This window comes from Bombus impatiens, unplaced genomic scaffold (genome assembly GCF_000188095.3).
Source record: "Bombus impatiens unplaced genomic scaffold, BIMP_2.2 scf_0259, whole genome shotgun sequence".
In the NCBI taxonomy this organism is placed as follows: Eukaryota; Metazoa; Arthropoda; class Insecta; order Hymenoptera; family Apidae; genus Bombus; species Bombus impatiens.
In genome coordinates this window covers 540,532-560,020 of record NT_176678.1, presented here as the reverse complement: position 1 = coordinate 560,020, position 19,489 = coordinate 540,532, and the positions used below count along the sequence as shown (strand labels likewise).

Here is a 19,489-nt window from a genome sequence, read left to right as displayed (position 1 = left end):
GAGAAACTACGGGACTCTGTTCTACTGAAATAAATATGGGATTCGTAAATAACCGTGCAAGCAACTCGTGCACCGACTAGCGATCACATACGTTCTCGAAATTTTTTCTTTTGTAATTTGCAAGGCAAAAGATGTCAAAGCTCTGTAACGATTGTTTGGATAACGCGAAGTGAGATCGGATGGTGTAAGCTGGCAGTCTGTAGTTGGAAACTCGCTTCGCGTTCGAAATACGGACTTGTGATGATTATTTTTACAGTAAATTGGAATAATTACAGATTCTTGGGTAGATTTCTAACAACGATGGGAAAATTTCGCACGGTTTTACTTCGATTCGTTTATTTCAACGAATGTACCGTGTATTTCGTATTTAAATGTATTCCTCGGTATGGTAACACAGTCATCTTTCTATATCGGCAATGCATCAATTGAAATGCATACTTATCTTATTTTAACATTAACATTAATGATACATTAACTGATTTCTTGAAATTTCTGAAAAATTAAAACAGATTGAAATAAATGAAATCGATTGTTTCTATATTCCTCCACATCGATGGAATATGTTCCACGTGTTATAAAATACCGTGCGTAAGAAATATGTCTTGCTATCTCTAATAGAGCGGTAGTAACGATACTGTGTACACAATAATATATTTCAAATTTAATAATCGAAGGATCGGAACGGGGCATGGATAAGATAAAATATCGATGTCATTTTGAATAATTACAAGAACGACGTAACAGTCGTTAACGTGATACACGAAAATCTTAGGTAATCATGAATTCATGTACTCTCGTGATATAATAGTTACACGAACCGTGCATAAAGCGAATAACTTAGGCACATTACATAGAGCTGCTCCTTTTTTAGACTACTTCTATTACTCGCTCTAATGGCAGTGCTTTAAAGCATATCGTAATTCATCAACGTGTTCTGCTATAGCAAAGCGTAATTCAATTACCACGAGGCAAGGATGAAAACATGTATATATATTGTATATACACTTATCATAGAAAAGGAAGAATAAATAAATCGAATAAATTTTTTTATTTCACTAATGGTAATTGCGACGTGAAACTCTGAAAGGAAGCGAAAGAAAAAGAAAGCGAAAGAAGAGGACGAACACATTCTCCTTCTATTATCGCAGCGCTCGATAGAAAACCGGAAGCGCGCGAGATCTCGATGCAGGAAGAAGTCGATGGCAACGTGTGCAGCTATAATTCACGCATGGCAGAATCGTCGCGATTTTTTTCACTTTCACAAAAGTTAGCCACTCGTCCGCTTATCTAATAAGACCAACCGCTTGCACACTTTCATATACGGTTATGTGTTCTTTGTAATTCCCGGTTCCCGTGTAGCATAACAGTTTACATAACCGAAAGGACGAAACAATCGCTGACGCGGTCGTTAGTTATTCCGAGAACCGATGTTGTCTATTATTTATCGTTCGTATTTACGTTTCAGCGTTAATTAAATCGGTGTTACCTGTGCGCGCTCTCGTGTGCCTCCTTTCCCCGGTTAAAAATTAAATTTTTCCGCATCGATGGACAATTTCATTTATACTTCTATCTGATTTCTTTTATCGCGTTAGGTAAACGCGTGAAACTTCGAATCGACAGAAATACCGATTAACGTGAGAACAGAAATGTTGAAAATAAGTTATTTCGTTATTATTCTGCGGCAAAGTTGCTACGATTTAGAGGAAATTTCATTTTTATGTACATTGTCGGCCATAAGTATCAGCAACTACGGCGTATGGCCATAGAAAGTGTTATACTATGTTTGCACAAACCCTCGCCTTCGCATAAATAACTTTTAACTTTGTAAGACTCTTTTTTATCGCGTACCGATAACCAATTACCGAGTTTCAAATTATTCCAATTCACCGGAGAATCGTCATGTTCCGATATCAATGACACCCGTGATCGATCATCGGCGATAATGCTTAGAAGATCGAATTAAAAATAAAAAAGAATACTTTATGTTCTACGGGAACTACGACCGATATCAGACTCGAAGGAAACTCGGCAACGTTTCTAGACGCGCGTACGTGGACCAGCGGAATATACATGTATATCCGTGTGTCCATATGACGCAGCAGCCGTGGAGAAAGTAATGCTTTCTTGAGCACGTATATACGAGCCTCTTTAATTGCACCACGAAACGATTAAGATTTACTCGGGATCGAAAGTACGCCGCCCGGAACTGGCCTCCGACGTTCCTACGTTTCGTCCTCTTTTTTCCTTATCTTTCGTATCCTGTGATTAAAAGATTTCTCGACATACCATAACCAGTTGCTTCGTGATTGATTTAACGTTAGTTACGATATAAATTAGTTATTTATCACTGGATACCGTTGAAATCTTATACGTATCATTCGCATTCGATACTTTTCACGTTTGTGGAATTAGTTTCATCGGTGTTCTAGAGTTTCTTTCCTGCATTCTATTTACACGTCTCTTGCGAGCGTTTTAAGTTTGTGGGAAATTCATATTTAGACTACTATTAAATTATTATTAATACCATCAAACGTTCAATAATACTAACATTTAATATTATTCTAGAGATTCACCTTTTTCATAAAATTGTAGAATCTAGGAACGAGGCTGTAGTAAACTCTAGTAAAAATAACTCTATCGATACCTTCTTTGATACGTATTAAATTTCATATTAATGCCAATTTAAATATTATACTTGACTTTCCATGATGTTTTTCTTCGAAATTAGAAACCTTGCTGATAACAACAAGCTTTTAATATTTGTATCGCCATAATACCGCGGTATAGTTTGCAGGAAATAACTTGTGAAAATCGTCGAGTTGTTACGCGAATGTGAAAATAAATAGGTATACGTGACTCTTCTTCGACGGCGAATCGTTTCTCGGTGTCCGTTCGTCGAGCGAAAGAGATGTTCACGTAACGATGTTCTGTCCCGCTCGATCTTCTTGGTTTCTTACATCGAGCTCGTTTGGTTGGCCGCGTTGGTAGCGCGAAAAGGGAAATTTTGCAAAAGTGAAACTCGCCGCGGGGATGAGATTTCCGGCAGAACCGTCGAGAATGAATCGAGAAAGCGTCGGCTCGTTAGCGCGATCGCGCGGAATTTTTTTAACGCTTTTCCCTGAACTGATCGCGCGAAAATCTTACGTATTGTGAAAAAGAACGACGAACGTATCGTCGTTACTATAAAAAGTCACTCGCGGGAATATTCTGATAAAATTTGTTGATTACAATTTCAAAGCGATACGACAGAAATTTTTTTACAAAAATGATGGAAATATCCTTGCCTTCTCTTGATTTCTCTTTTAAGGAGTAATTTTTCGTTATATTTTTCGAATCTCGTTATATCACAAATCGATTCAGAAAAAGGAAATTAGTTAGATTTTAATCTTTTGATGCTACTGTAAGCTTCGTCGATATTTTAGTATATTTTTTACGGTAGAGTTACGTCATTAAGCAGTTACTTAAAATTCAGCGTAACGGTTGCATTAGGTTGCACATAAACGAGTAAAAGTACAAAGAAGAGTGCTCGAAGCGCGTTCGTTAAATTTTACGAACTATGACTAATAGTCGCCAACGGAAAGCTAAAAATTGGTAATAGTTGTTCGATAGGAAACGGAAGACTCGCGTAACCCGTCGAGACTAAAACAACTCGAATAACAAGGAAGAAAATAAAAGTCGATGGTGTCAGATGACAGACGAGTATTTATTAAAAATCTTTGATACAAAAAGACACTCTATTTCACTCTTAACTTAAATTAGGTACAAAAGTGGTTCGCCGCAACGAAATCGTAATTACGTGGCGGCGTTTATTTCACATCGGCTAACTTATGCTCGTAAAGCTCGCTTAAACGCCGTTAATGTTAGTGTTTTCTTTGGAACAGCTTAAACATAGACACAGAACTAGCGAATTTTTACATGGACGATTTCCAAGAAATTTTGCGCGTCAAATCAAACAGAACTATCGTACGTCATTCTACGAATTCTTTTCGTTTAAAATTTCTTAGATTTTTAAGAAGGCTCGTGTTTTTTTAGCTAAATCGTGCTATCTCGCTAAATATCGCGAGATCGATATATAAATTTGGAAAATGCGTTTCAACACTGAAAGTATTCTGGTTCTCTTCGAATGTTCGTTATCGAATTGGCAAGATGGAGCTGAAGAATCTAATCGACGGATACGAAAGATGTCGAGCGAAATCTAGAGAAAGGAAAATTTTCGCCTGGGCTTCCCTTAAACCCATCTCTTCGATCGAAACTAATTGGCGCATCGAAAGCGTATCGATCGGAGGAAATTGGTACGTCGATCGAACGAACACGCTGTCACGAAGAAATCGCTAATATCACCCAGTTACGAGCATCCTCCTAAGTTACCTAAAAATCTGAAAGACAGGTTACGCTTGAGAGAAGCACTAGCTACGAGAAGCTTGGGGAACGGTTTACCTCGTTCTCTCTCCCCGTTTCGCACTTTATCGTGCTCAACGACGCGAGACAACGAGATGCTCCCGATACCTCTTTATTCCTTTCCAAAAATAAAAATATATACTAGAAAGAAGAGACGATCGAAACGTTGAATTTCGTCGACGGTGCGTTTCTTCGGCTTTAAATTCGCGAAGAGATAGAGACGATTGCCCAGAGATCCAGCAGCGCGTATATGAAAAATCTTAACATTTCGAAGAAATCGTCTCGATCGGCGAAAGAATTCAACGATGATGAGAGAAATATCCGCCGCTGTCTCCACCGTATCCAGACAATCCTTCGTAGCCACCGCCGCCGCCGCCGCCACTGCCTCCGTGTCCCTCGTGAATCGGTACTGGCACAGGTATCTTCACCGGTACCGGAACCTCTTTCTCTACCGGTACAGGTACTTCCTTCTCGACGACATACGGCTTGTCTACCGGTACCTTGACAGGGTAGGGTACAGGCTTTGGGACCGCGACTGGTACCGGTTTGTGGACGGTATACGGTTGAGGGACTGGTACCTTGACCGGGACAGGGTAAGGTTTCTCTACCGGCACAGGGTACGGTTTGTCCACTGGTACCTTAACTTCGTAGGGTACCGGCTTGTCTACCTGTACCGGGTATGGTTTCTCAACGGTGACTGGGTACGGTTTGGGCACAGTGACCGGGTACGGTTTGTCCACTGGTACCTTAACCTCGTACGGTATCGGCTTCTCGACTGGGTACGGTTGCGGCACCGGAATTTTGACCTTCACCGGGTACGGCACGTGCTTCTCGACGGTATACGGCTGCGGGACAGGTACCTTAACGGGCACAGGTACGTGTTTCTCCACGGTGTACGGCTGCGGCACCAACACCTTTACCTCGTACGGTTTGTCCACCGGTACCTTGACTTCGTAAGGCACCTTCTTCTCAACGGTGTACGGTTGCGGCACGTGTACCGGCACCTTCACGAACACCTTCACCGGGTAAGGAACGTGTTTCTCCACGGTGTAAGGCTGGGGTACGCCGACCTTCACTTCGTACGGGACATGCTTCTCCACCAAGTAAGGCACGTGCTTGGTTACTTCGTACGGCACTGGCACCTTCTTCACCACGGTCACCGCCTTCACGTGCTCGTGCTGATCGTAGCTGGAAACACCGCCCCCGCTCAGGTCACCTCCTCCGCCACCCAGGTCGCCGTAGCTACCGTGCAATCCTCGTTTCTCCGTTTTCTTCTCCGAAGAATCGGCTACGGAGTCCTTCGGTGACGCGCTCTCCTCAGCTGCCTTCTCCGAGCAGCTAGCTTGCGTGGCCAATGCCACCAGGACGATGGCCAACTGCGAGTGAAAGTTGGGAACGATGAATTAATTTGCAATTCCATTGGAAAGTATAGTTGGACGACGTCACCGTTCTACGTTCGCGACGAGATTTTTCTTCGGATTGACATTCGGAGGTTTGGAAGGAGATGGAAAGTGGTTAGCGGACTTTCGCAGACTCGGTTGTGGCTTATCGATCAGTCTCGTCCTTATTAAATTAAATTTCCGTTGGACTCAAACATATTGCGTAAAAGTATATAATAGTCTTTGTATAAGCCATGGGCGATCTACGCTAATGACGGAATAGGAAATTGGAAGAATTTGGCTTCCTAGTTGTTAATTCTCTTTGCTCGTATCCGTTCCACAAATTGTTTTTTCTCTAAATTCCGATACGATCGTTCGATAAAAAGGTAAATAGCAAAATAAGAATTCACATGGCTAGACCCGTTACAAAGAACGTTCTCGCTATACATAGAAACACTCGAAATACGTACTTTTGAAGCTGCCAAAGATCGCAAAACTTTTTATCAAAGCTCGACTCGCGGCGCAATTTAAGCGCAGTTCAAGTAAATTTAAGTCTAGTCGCAATTAAAATGACTCTACCTTCTTGAAAATAATATCGAATCAAACGACGAAATACACTCGAGGTGACTTTCGCGAAACCAACCGTACACTTTGCAAATTCTACCGAAACTCGGACAAGCACGACGGAGACCTGCCTCCGATTTTAAGCATTTTCGGGAAGCAGAGTCGCTTACCTTGATATTCATCGTCGAGTTCGCGTATGTTTTGATGTGGCGTATAACCACTAACTGAACCGCTTCGTTTTCTAGACCGAGCCTTATATACTCAGCGGCATAATAGCTCGGTTACTTTCGCTGCACCTCATCGTCCGTATTATAGTTGTGCGTCTTGTTTTGCATTTGCAAAAACGTGTTCGCGTCAGTGCCGGGATAACGTACGGGAAATTGAGTAGTCCATGCGCGAGTCCGCCTCTAATCGCGCGGTGATCTACCACTATTTCGAACGCGATCCGTGGAAACTGTTCCATTAGATAGCTTTTAAGATAACGCATAGTTACACAGAACGCTGCCGTTCGGTTCGTTGTTTCGCCTTCGGTGAATAATTAATCGCGAGCATCGCCATATTTTCAGCGTTGTTCGACTATGAGAAATTTGTATGGAATACAATTTGTGTCCTTGAGTTTGATATCTAACTTTGAGCGACGATGGTATACCGCTAGAATGCGATAGTGAAATTTTTGTTTTGTGAAAATTGTGACAATTCCGCGATTCCTCGCGTATTGTTTCGAGCAATTTAAAATTCATTTCGTAAATATATTTTACGCGTTCGAGAGATATTTTCAGCGAAACTCTTTAAAATCTCCAAAGTGTCCCGAAACTGTCGCTACTTCGTGAAAGTGACGCTTCGATCGCATCGTTCGTTTCTTTTCTCCGTCTTTCTGCACCGAAAGCTTTTCCTCCGCCATTTAACTCAAATTTTTCTCCGCAATAAGAATTATCAAATCGTGACCTACTTTTTCGAAACGCTTCACGAGCGTGCATCTAATGGGTTTTTGATTATTTAAGGCAAGCGTGTCATCGTAAATGAAATGCGGCCGTTATTACGTCTTGAACACCGGCGTGAGGTAAATTGAAGGAAGTTGACGTTCACGCAACCATGATTCTCACGACGCCAGTAGCACGATTTCCTCGTCTTCGTCCAGCGTGAAAATCTGGAACGCGTCGACTCCTCGTGTGTCCTCGTGATCGGCCATACTTCCGCATGGTTGATTACTAGCGAGAGCAACGTCCATGTAACTAATTCTCCTTCGTATCCGAACGTGTCGTCGAAAGTTGCTTTTTCCGATGCGATTCCAGACGATTTAGGAAGCCTGCTGGAACCGTCGAGCATTGCGTTATATTTACCAACTATCGGAAATCGTTGCAATTTACAAGAAAATTTCCTATCGAAACAAATTGTCCTCGGTGTTCGGTCAAAGCGATCTTGTTCGCGAATCTTTTCTCGTACATCGATGTATCGTCAGAAATTTCGATCAATATCAATTTCGAGGAAGCGATATTACGAAACGCAAATGAAGAAACGCGAATTTTTATAAATTTTTATAAATTTACCAATATCTTAAGAGGCTTCGTTACTTCGTTGAACTTAATTCTACCTATCTAGAAAAGCGTAACAAGTAAAGCGTTGTATTATATCGATTTGCTATGTAACTATGATTCATAGTTCTAATTAGAAATTATAAAGAGATATCGAAAAGTCCACCGCTTCTTCTCACCGTCGATTCTGTCTATTCGGTAATCGCGCTCGTCCATAATTCGATGAAAATCCCAGAGGAAAATTGAAATCGGAATCGAATCGAGTTTGGAGAGGATCCAGGTGTGTTTCGTGTATCGTGAGCGTGCTTGTTAATCCGCATATAACCCCTTATCTTTGGATAACGTTAACTCGAAGCGCAGTTTCGCGCACACGGTGCGTCGACGTGTTCGCAAGGGGCGACCATTAGGCGCGTGTAATTGCCGCAGAAATCCGAGCAAAGCTCGCCGGTCGCTTCGCATGCGGAATACCTAATGCCGTATGTTAATAGGATCGCATGCGCCACTACCATTTCGATCCTGCCGCGAGATAGACCGATAGTTTTTAACGATTAATACGCTGCACAGGCATCCAGCTGGCTAGTATCACCGTAAATGCTCGTTACGGGGTCTTGCCTCTTTTATTTGCGCGATTTTCAATAAATATCACCGACCTCCCGCGAATTTCGCGCTACGACTTGGAAACGGGACGGTCGATCGACCGATTTGCTGTTCCAGTTTCGTTTCGCCATTTGCGTAATCGGATCTAATCTTCTTACGGTATGACGCAGCAACGAGGGATGTGGAAGGAACGACTTAAAAAATATTTCCTTTCTTTTTTCTATACGAAACATGCATATTTCTAGAACTAAGTATTCCAAGGTACGATGAAATGCGATTTTTTATGCGATACAGCCAGTTACTAAAGTCGACAATTTAAGTCACATCGTATATAGAAATTTATTCTATTGCCTCTTTCTTTCCCTCAATGCCAATACCATTGTATATACGTATAATACATTATCGGAAGAATTCTTCTCATCAGTATGATTTAACACGGTAGCTTCATAAATCATCGCTGGCATTGCATTATTGCGATATAAATCTTATACTCTTATTCGACGAAGATTACCTAATAAATACAACATTGTTAAATACAACTTTTACTACAAGAAATTGTCCTCTCGAAAAGTCGTTAAACATTTATGCGGCAATGACGCGAGGAGAGAAATCTTCTCGTTCGTTTATTAGATTTATACTACTTTTAAAAATATTTTACGATTACCGATGAAACTGTTCCGAGTTTCTCTAGGCGTGTCTGTCGAATTTCAAGCCAAGATTTCCGTCCAAATGTTTATCGATGATTCGTAATAGGAGGATTATAGCGTTGATCGTAGACAAAAGATTGCAGTTTGCGTGCTAATTACCAGCCGCGATGTAACGAGAAAGTTTTCCTTCCTCTCTTGTCAGTTACAGCCGATCTTTCTTCGATTCGCGCTGCGCTCTTTCTGAAATTCGATTCATCGTTTCTACGTCTTTCGACATTTCGCCGTTTCTGCTCCAACGATATTCGCGATAAATTATAATAAATTGAATTCTAAATTAATTTTCCCGAGTCTAGTTTGACTGGAAGCAAGTTAAAAGGAGGAAGGGATAGTAAACTAAAATATCATATGTCAGGAGATAAGATCGTTCTCCATTTTATACTTTCTCCTCCTCACTTCACTGGATTTACGGATACGTACGGTCACGTTCTGTTGGAAATATAACATTGTACGAAAAACGCCGAGGTAATAACGTTCTATGATACAAATACGATAAACGAAGATGAAATTAATCCTCGAATATATCGAACCATCGAAGAATAAGTAGTAAAACTTGGCGTGACGGATCGCGATTTCTCATTTTGCCATAAATTACCGTATAAAGATGGTGTTTGCCCTTGCTCTTTCGTAACGAATATCGCATTACTCGGTTTAGTTTCCTTTTATTTTCCAGCAGTTTCCTTCGATGAAAATAATAAGGAACTTTTCATAGTAGAAGTTACACATTTTTGGAAAATGCGATTGCGTACAATCGACCAAAGATTGCGGCAAGTACGATGGGAAACGCGAAGATTCGTTCAAGCTCTATTTACTAGCAACTTTGGAGAAACAACGAACGCTTAATCGTTGTAACTTGAAAATTACATCCTAAAAGATAGACTATCAAAGAGTGACTCGTTATATCCTTTACAGGAGAATTTTATTCAATTTCTTATCTTTTCCGTTTAGTCATTTTTAGAATTACCATTCCTTCGATTCACGTGACTTATTATTCCATAAAAAATACATACAACATAAAAAGTAAATTATAGTAATAGACATAAATATAAAATATTATTATACAGGATGTTGTATTTCTAGTTAACATAAAAGCGTGATCATTTTTGCGGGAAACAGACAGTAGTACAAAATTAATATGTAATTTAAATAATGCAATGTAAATATCACGATACGTAAGTTTACAATCTCGATCACTTTCCATTGAGAATGATTAGAACTTTTACTTTCAACCATCGTTCGATGTGTAAACAGAGGCAACAAATTATTTGACTACTATCTGCTTAATGTAACTCGTTGATTAACAGATTCTCATTAACATAATCGCCTGTGATTAACTAGCGTACAATCTACGAAACGTTAATTTATAATGTTACGCTTCATGAATCCCACAGATCGATTCGCGTATGCGTAATAATTTATAAGTCGATATCGAATAGATTCGAGAAAGTTGCTGAGAATATAATGGATACTAAATAATCAATAATTATTAACTCGTTCTGTTAACTAACAAATAACTTTATTCTTTATTAAGAAATAAGCGTAATACGCGTAATTAGCATCGTTTTTCTAACTATACAATATTCCATTATATATATATACATATAATAGTTATAGCTTGAAATCTGGGAATTCACAATGATTAAATAGTACCCTAATAAAGCTCTTTAAAAAATTAAACAAATATTTAACGAATCAAACATGTAACTAATTAAAAGTTGTAATTAATCGCAGTTTTAATTTTGAAATTCTTCGATTCGATATTTATTTGGGATTTTATCCCTTCATGCACCAAATGAATTTTATATGTCATAATGTAATATATATATTATATAGCAATAATATGTACAGATAAGGAATATCGAGAAACAAGGAATTTAAAAGTAATGCTATTAATAATGCTATTAATATTACAGAGTAATGCTACTAATACTATTCAAGGTCTCATAGTCTCGCGTCTTGCAAAGAGGTTATACTTAACACCGGGAAAGGTGAATGTCGCGATAAGATAATAATTGTAGGTAAGAGAACACAATAACGCTGACGTGGTTGCGTCACGGTGTTTCCAAGTTGCCGAGTATTTTACGAATGCACACAATGACGCGTACAATTAGAAAGCAATAAATAGCGCAACAATTTCTTCGCTATTAGGTTAACGACCAGATCTTCGTTTCCAGTTCAAGGGCAGCTTTAATTCATGCTAATTTCAGATATTATCCACTTGATCGCGATATAGTGGATTTTACTTTCTCAAATATAGATTGTTCTTTCAATCGAATTGATATTTGAGTTCTTGATTTTTATACTTCGATTTTACTAGTTTCGTAGATTCGTGAATTTCAGTTTACGAAACGATTTATTCTTAAACTAGTAAATGGAGTTAATTGTAAGGTCAAGTTCCTTTATTCCGTCGATCGCACCATTTTCTTCCATTAACCATTTCGATATTCGGTTTTCAATCTATCGTTAAATCGTTTAATAATTAAATCCCATGCATCGATTTTACCAGATAGTTTTGACGAATTTACCGCATAAATCTAATTTATGAAAAATAACGAAAGAAAGGAACATTCTTCGTCCAATTTTATCTAAAAGTTATCAAGGAATTAATTAAAAAATCTAATATACTCTTAGAGATTATTCCTTGTAAATACGAATTTTAATTCGCTTCGAAATATCGTTCGTCAAAGTTCAATCTATGTATATATCATATATCATCTATTCCTGTCAGAACTTAGGAACCGATCTAATTAATCGCCTCGTAATAACCAGTCAGACAGCTTTTCCATCCACGCTGCCTATCTATGTTCCATCTTCGTGGATCCAGCTAAACCATAAATTGAAAATTAATTGTTGAAATCTATGTATTTAGACATCCATCGTGCATGAAACGAGCATCAGACCGGACAAAAACAAGCCCGAGCTGTTGTTCTCTCGGGCGTTCTCATTTTTCCACGAGATAACCATTTCATAAGCGTGCAAATTAGTCTCCGGTTGATGATGAAGCCTCGCTTTCGTGCCTTTTAATCGAATAAGTAGCATCTCTTCGTCGTGTACAGCCTAATTGGAAATTTCGAACATGTGGAAGCCTGCCTCCCGAAGCGTGAATCCGCGGAACGCGCGATTTCTACGCCGCTGTAGAAGCTAAAACAAAAAGAAGGTTGTACGTCCTTTTAAACAAATTTACTATGCACTGGTTACATATATCGTGGTAACCAGTCATGAAAGTAGGTACTTTGAATGAAAATAACGCTTATCGTGGAAAGCGTTACTCGTGTCGAATAAAAGGATAGCCGCGATAATTGAATTGAAAAGCTGCAAAACATTCGTAGCAAATATACGTTTGCCGATAACCTCGATAAAATAGAGAGATTACGAATGGTCTCGCTAGACATCGACTGTTTAAACATCCTTGTATTTTTTACGAAGTGTACGCTTGCGGTAAATATCTCGTAACTGCTGCATAAACTTTTGCATCTGTGCCAGACTTTACCAACGTGATCATGACAGAGTTGTATGCGGACAGATTTTTATGGAAAATTATACACGCAATACGTCGAGAAAATGTTTCTAGAGGCGTTCAAATACTTTCGTGAGCCATTATAGATGCCAAGGTAATTGCATCTTTTTTTTTCCTTTCCGTCTGTCTAATTACGTATCCTGTGGATTTTGCGAACGTCTGCAACTTTCACATGTTGCGTAAGAGGGTTGAACTATGTATAACGGATGGAAAGAGGATTGGTTTTTTGAATCGAGAAAGGTAGATCCGACCATGCGTATTGCGATGTGACGTAGGCACATATTCCAGGAAACTCGAACGCTGAAAATCTGTAAAGTTCGAGTGGTAAACGATGTGCATATATCTGCCATATATAATTATAATTATTAATTACAAGTAAAACGTAGGAAGTCGAAGATTACCAGGGTTTACGCGCTAAACGGTTTAGGTGTGTCATAAATGTATATTTTTCTTGTAACGTATATTATAATGTAAGTAAAATGTATAAATATACGAATGTAAGCGATCTGATACATTTTTTAGCATAAATTTCCTTAGTAGATTTACGAAGGCGTTGAAAGTTGAAAGTGTGGAGCGTTTAAATGATACAGCGATTAGGCTAAAGCTTTGTATTTTGCGCAGAATTTTCTATAGCAACGATTCATAAGTACTATTTTGCTATTGGGAAGGTAATGTTAATTATCGAGACGGCTTGAAAGAAGAACTCGCAAAGCTTGATATTCGAATCGCTGACGAAACTTTTTAAAATTTTACGACACAAGCGACGAAAAATTTCTTTGTACGACTCGATATTCAATTTTTAAGGAAAATTTTGCAATGTACAGGAAGTTGCGAGTAAAAGCTAACCCACTTCCGATCTACAGCAGGTACTTGAAGACCTGGAGAAAACGTTGAATTACCTCCATTAGAAATTTATCATAATCGACGTGTAATTTAGTAATTGTAAAAATTGCAAAAATTGCAAAGTCTGAAAGCGTAAGAAGATGTTAAACGAGCTCCACTAGAAATTTGCTGGAAACGCGTCGAACCTCGTGAAGTTTCCTCTCGCGATCAAACCTCTGAACTTCGTCGTACGATCACCGCTTTCGATAACTTCGCGTTTCGATATCGAAGACGACCAATCACCCGCGTTACAGGAAACGCTCGTAGCGAAGAGCACGTAACGTTACTAGTTAAAAATCCGTCGGAATTTCCACTGTACGGTATAGCGATTCCTCGTTGCCGGTTGCCAGCTGTTGTTCGCGGCGCGCGATTGTTCGTAGCAGCTTCGCGACGAAAGTGAAAGGATTCCGGCGACTTTCCCCGAAATTTTACGCCGTGCCCGCAGCCACGATCATCCCCGCTGCTGCTTCCGAGGCTAATGTTCCGTCGACACGAACTTGGCGAATTTGTAGGGAATCGGCGTGTGACCGATGCCGCGAGCCTAATCGCTCCTTTGCTCCCTTAAATCACGCTTGTTGACGCTCAAGGATTCTGAGCGCCACGTCGACGCACTATGTTCCGAATTCTGTATCGAAGGAACGTTGGAGATTGATTTAACCCGTTTGTTACGGTTATCGTAAAACGATTATCGTTCGTAGAATTCGAATACCTGATAAAACGTGCCTCTTTTACGGCTTTAACATTTTTCAAGGTAGCATCGCTCCGATTTCTCTTTTATTCAGAACCTGAATCCAGTCCATCGATCAAATTTTTGCACTGCTCCGATATTATTTCAAGATTGATATTCCAGTAGTTGCAATAAAAAATTATCTTAAAATACAAATTTTAGAACAAAGTATACTTCGCGAAACGAACGTATGTTGCAGGCAATGCCGAATTGGCCATATAGCGAAAAGCTTCTTAAATTCAATTTCTTCGAGTCGGAATTTAGAAACTGTACGTTTTAGAGTTCTTTTATTGTACGATATACGCACGCGTCGTTTCTATTGCGTAAAAATGCTCTTTAAGTACATTGTATCGGAACATTCCACTACCTTTTCCAAGACGCTTACTTGCGAACGATTTATTTCCTGGGTTACGCAAATTCGCTAACTACGCTCGGCGAATATATGTTCGAACTGAACATTTTTTAGCTAAACGTTCAATTTCTCGCATAATTGTTACGACGAAATTTTCTCCGTTCGACGATCGTTCGTTCCTGCTTTCTACGTAATGCGAAAGGAACGTAGATAAACGCATAAAGTTATATCGAAGGAAAAAATGAAAAAATTCCTAATTCAATTTCAAATCCTTTCAATTTCTATATCTCTTTTAACGTAATCTTCTCGAATAGTAAACTGTTCCTCGAGGAAGTTATTTTATTTATAACTTGAGAAAGTTACAACGATGTTATACATATAGTTTGTTACTATAGCGTAGGGTATTAAAATATATTTAACTCGAGAAATAATTAATATATAACGAAGATACATTTACATATTTCCATTCATACGCGTGTTTCATACTGACAACAAATTAAATAAATTATTTGTGATAGAACGAAAGTAATTAAATTCTTCGATAGAAACGTATTAAAGTACGGTAGGTTTACCAATACTGATAAAAGCCAAATAAAATGTGCGACGGATAGTTCGGAAACCATACGATACCTTGGTACTCGGCAAAATTGAACATTATCGTACAGGAGAATATAATCGAGTTACAAGGAGATTACCGATCAGGTAGCTTACTCCAATTGCTGTAATTTCAATTTCGATTTTGATTTACATAAACTGGAATGACGTGGCAACACGAGATGGACGTTTTCATCGCGAAACGAGTCGTTCCCATGGCGCACCTGCTGGGATGGCCCGTTTCAAGCGACTCGTGATCAGAACTAATGCATTACTGATGGCCGATTCCTCGGACCCTTGGGGCTCTTAAAAACGAGCGGCAACGCGTGATTATGTAAGTTTAATTGCGTTCTAACTACCGTGCAATGTACCGGGGAGCGCAACCGGCGGTTTCGATGGTGCCTCATTAAGACATTTGCCAAGTTGATGCCCAAAACATCGTCCTCGTCCAGCACGATTATTATTTACGATTCACGGACTGGAAACAGTTTCGGGCCGAAAACTGCTCGTCGTTTACGTTTTGTCGCGTTACGACCGATATATGGCAACAGGTGTGCCGAAGCGAAGAATTTTTAAGAGACACTTTGAAAATGCCACGATTTTATTGCTTCAATTTTTTTCATTTGTCAGCATTCGAGAATGGTTTAACCACTATACGCGTGATGCAATTCTCTTTACATATATCGTCGCTCTACTTCTAAACTGTTTGATCTTCGCTTTGACAATTGACAAGTTTAAAGTTTACGACGTTTAACAGTATCGATATGTTTAGAACCTAAAAGAACCGAATCGAATTGAATATATTTGCCGCTTTCCAAGTAGAATTTTTACCATATTACCACGACTTTGTATTCTTTGTATCGATGAGCTCTTCTGTGACTATGTTAATTATATTCCTTTGAAAGATGAAGCTACCACGATCAAGTACCAGGATGACGATATGGTGTACACACATACGCACTGGTGCGAAGGTTTGGGGCATCCTTTGTTTCTTGGACAAAAAAAGCTTCTTCAGCTTAAATATGATTAAGGAAAGAATAGTATTACGAAGAAAGCATGGATTTGCTTAAGGAAATCATTGCGTATTTCTTTCAAAGTCCTAATAGGTTTCAAACTGTGGAGTGGAAATACAGGTGTGAAAGATTCGAGGAATCGGAATGATATTTATAGATTTAGTATCCATAGAGAAGATAAAAAAAGGAGGAGAGACGATATTAAATGTGACGAAGGAAGGAACATTTAAATTTATTAGAATGATTTATGGGAGAGTCAAGTATCGACAGTTGTACACTCTGACACATGGATATGTAATGATCGTACGATACGAGAGTCACGGAGATTTCACTCGAATCGCACTGTGACTCGCAGATTTTTCTTCCCCTCTCTCGAAGAGTAGATGAAAGTAAAGCTCGCGTTAAATCGCGAAGATCGAGTGAGTTTCACATCGAATACGTCATGCTTCTCGTTTTAGATCATGTTTTTTCCCTCGTGTTTACGAGGATCGTTCTTACGTCATATTAAATTATTTGATAGCTCCAATTTCTTACGACTTTGCAAGATAGCAGAAATTAATATACCTGATAAGACTTTCTCTTGATCGAAAATTTATATTTCCAAAGGAATTAGAACTTCTCTAAAGATAAACGAATTCTTTCAAAGAATTACACGGTAAAGGTTTTTTTCTTTTTAATAAGCGAGGAAGATTTGTTAAAATTAATAACTAAGAATTTCAAGGAATTTCCGGTGATTCTAGAAAAGCAAAAAGCTTCTGAAGGGGTAAGAAATGAAAAACGAGTTAGGTTGGAGCAGAAGTCGTAAAGCCTTGGTGTATATCGAAACGAAGTCACGAAATCTAATCTCAAATGCGATTCTAACTTTCACTAAATGGTATCCTAACTGGAAAGAACGCGTTCCGGAAAATTCTTTCCTAAGAAAGGGAAACTTCGTTCGTTTTCGCTATCAGAACAATTCGTGTTAAATTTCTAAAGTTAATTGTTAAGCATAGATCGTATATAGAAATATCGAACGATATATTTGATAGCGTTACGCCAACTTACAAATTTATAAGCAACTGCAGATTCATTATTAACGAGGCGACGAATTAGTCGGATATTGATTTAAAATACACGGTAGAAATTTGTAAAAGTTATTTGCGAGAGTCGCTGGTTAGTTAATAGCGAGTCGATAATTATTTGAGATGCCCACGGTCTATTGGTCTAAATTCCATGGAAATCCAAGTTCCATCGAAAAAACGTGCCGCGTCCGCATTTTTAAAACGATAATGTAACGAGCATACTGGGTGGGCCAAATAAAGTGTTACAAGTTGTTTTCTCCGAAAACATTGTTCATATCGGCTTCAATTAAATACCGATGATTAATAATTAATTGTATATTATAATACCGACTTAATAATAATTAAATGTTACGATATTGACTTAAATTAAACGGTACAAGGAGACTAATCATTTGGCGTGCAACATATTTTTCTTGGACGGCTGTTAAAGGGGAACCCACTCATCTTTTTTAAATGGAATGGTTTACCGATTCCCGTTTTTTTCATATAGTTAATATCGAACTTGATAGCATTTACTCGCAGCAAAATTTCGTATACTTAAATAAACTCTAGCTTTAATTTTCATCTTCGGAATAAACGTTGTATACAGTGTCTCAAAATTTGATGTCTCGCGCTGGAAATAATTGACACAGTTACTAATACTGCAGCTACTAGAGTGGTCAGAATTCGAAGAAGAAGAAGAAAAAGAAGAACACGATAAGTAATTTTGAAATTCGTTCAATCGGTCCTCTGTGTTTTTCCACAAATTCCGCAGATAGCGAATCTTCCAAATTTTAAAACGCTGCTCGTCGTAATTATAAAATACCGTTTGTCTCGACAATTACATCTTTCACTCCCTTAAAGTTGGCCAACTTACCTTTAAAAGACTTGCCCGTTCTTCGAATCCAACAAATATGATCGTAACTTCTGTTTGATCGTAACGTAACATTAAATTCATAAAATATGTAGGTAAAGCAACTAGCTGGTTAACCCAAATAGCTCTAAACGCACAAATGAAAACTCGTTGACTCCCGATACACGTGTTTCGCTCGAAACATGTCTATGGAAGACAGAAGGCACGAGGGTAGAATAGAACCGAGGAGCAGGTCCTTGAGTTACGAAGCTCGGATCAGGCTGCAACGATCTAACCATCGAATAGGCCGCGTGTCGCGGTCCAGGTATACCTGACATCGTTGGACGTCGTGTTCTTCGTAATTGGTTATCGGATCGGACGTGGCGATCATCGAAGGATGGTCGAGCGTATGTACGTGTCGTAGCTAGGTGCAAGGTTGAAGCGACGAACATAATCGCAACACGTTGTCGACGTACGCGTAATACCGCTCAAATTACATGTGCCGGCGCGTCCGATAATCGTGTCTTCAACAAATAACGGACCGACGTTCTTGACCCGGCCATGGAATCGATGCTTCGATCGATCTTTTCCGACGACGGTAGGATCACGAAGGATACGAAATAACGGGATCAGGAAGATCGCTTTCGGTATCATATGTGCTACTGTAACTACTGTACTTCTTTGATACCAGAATCGTCAGAGTGGCGAATATATTCAACGCGATACCTCTCCTCTCCGGTAACGAACACCGAGGTGAATATCATCAACTTGGCTTTACTTTAAAAACATGTAAAAGCTACGATAAATGGTTGAAATATATTTAAAGGAAAGACGATGTCGATACACGATGATATCGACGTCGAAACCGAAAGACTGACACCCCTTCGATACATGTGGGTCGTATGGGTCGTATCGATATCGTATTAGGCGCAAGATACGTCGATATCTGATAATAATATATAAAATGCTGGCATATCTATAGTTCGTAACCGGTCAACCAGACAAGCGATGCAGTTTAGAGGTCTGCGGATAGCAACCTAGTCAGCGTGTACTAACTTCACCGAGAGTTCTAAGCGAATCACGCCGTATTTAATCGTCGTCAGCGATGCCAAGATCAAGATACTCCTTTTCGCGTTCTTCGCGAACAAAAAGAATCCGAAAAGACCACGACCTTGGTTCATGATTAAAATCTCCATAGAAATTCTAGTCACGTATCGAGCATATCGTTAGAACAATTAGCCGGTGAACGGAGCACGCGCGCTTAATAACAACCAGGCCAGGCCAGGTCATTGAAATTGCAGTGATCCGATGGATTTTCGCAAATTAACAGCGTCTAG

The 19,489-nt window shown here is 39.3% G+C and overlaps 1 protein-coding gene across 1 annotated transcript; it reads right to left on the bottom strand.

Annotated features, from left to right (window-relative positions):
• Nucleotides 1–3,688: 3,688 nt before the first annotated feature.
• On the bottom strand, nucleotides 3,689–6,710 carry LOC100744175 (proline-rich protein 4-like). The gene is made up of 2 exons (XM_003488649.4): nucleotides 6,512–6,710; nucleotides 3,689–5,774 (listed from the first exon to the last, which is right to left on the bottom strand). The coding sequence occupies exons 1-2, from the start codon at nucleotides 6,521–6,523 to the stop codon at nucleotides 4,698–4,700; spliced, it is 1,089 nt and encodes a 362-aa protein (XP_003488697.1). The 5' UTR covers nucleotides 6,524–6,710; the 3' UTR covers nucleotides 3,689–4,697.
• Nucleotides 6,711–19,489: the final 12,779 nt, after the last annotated feature.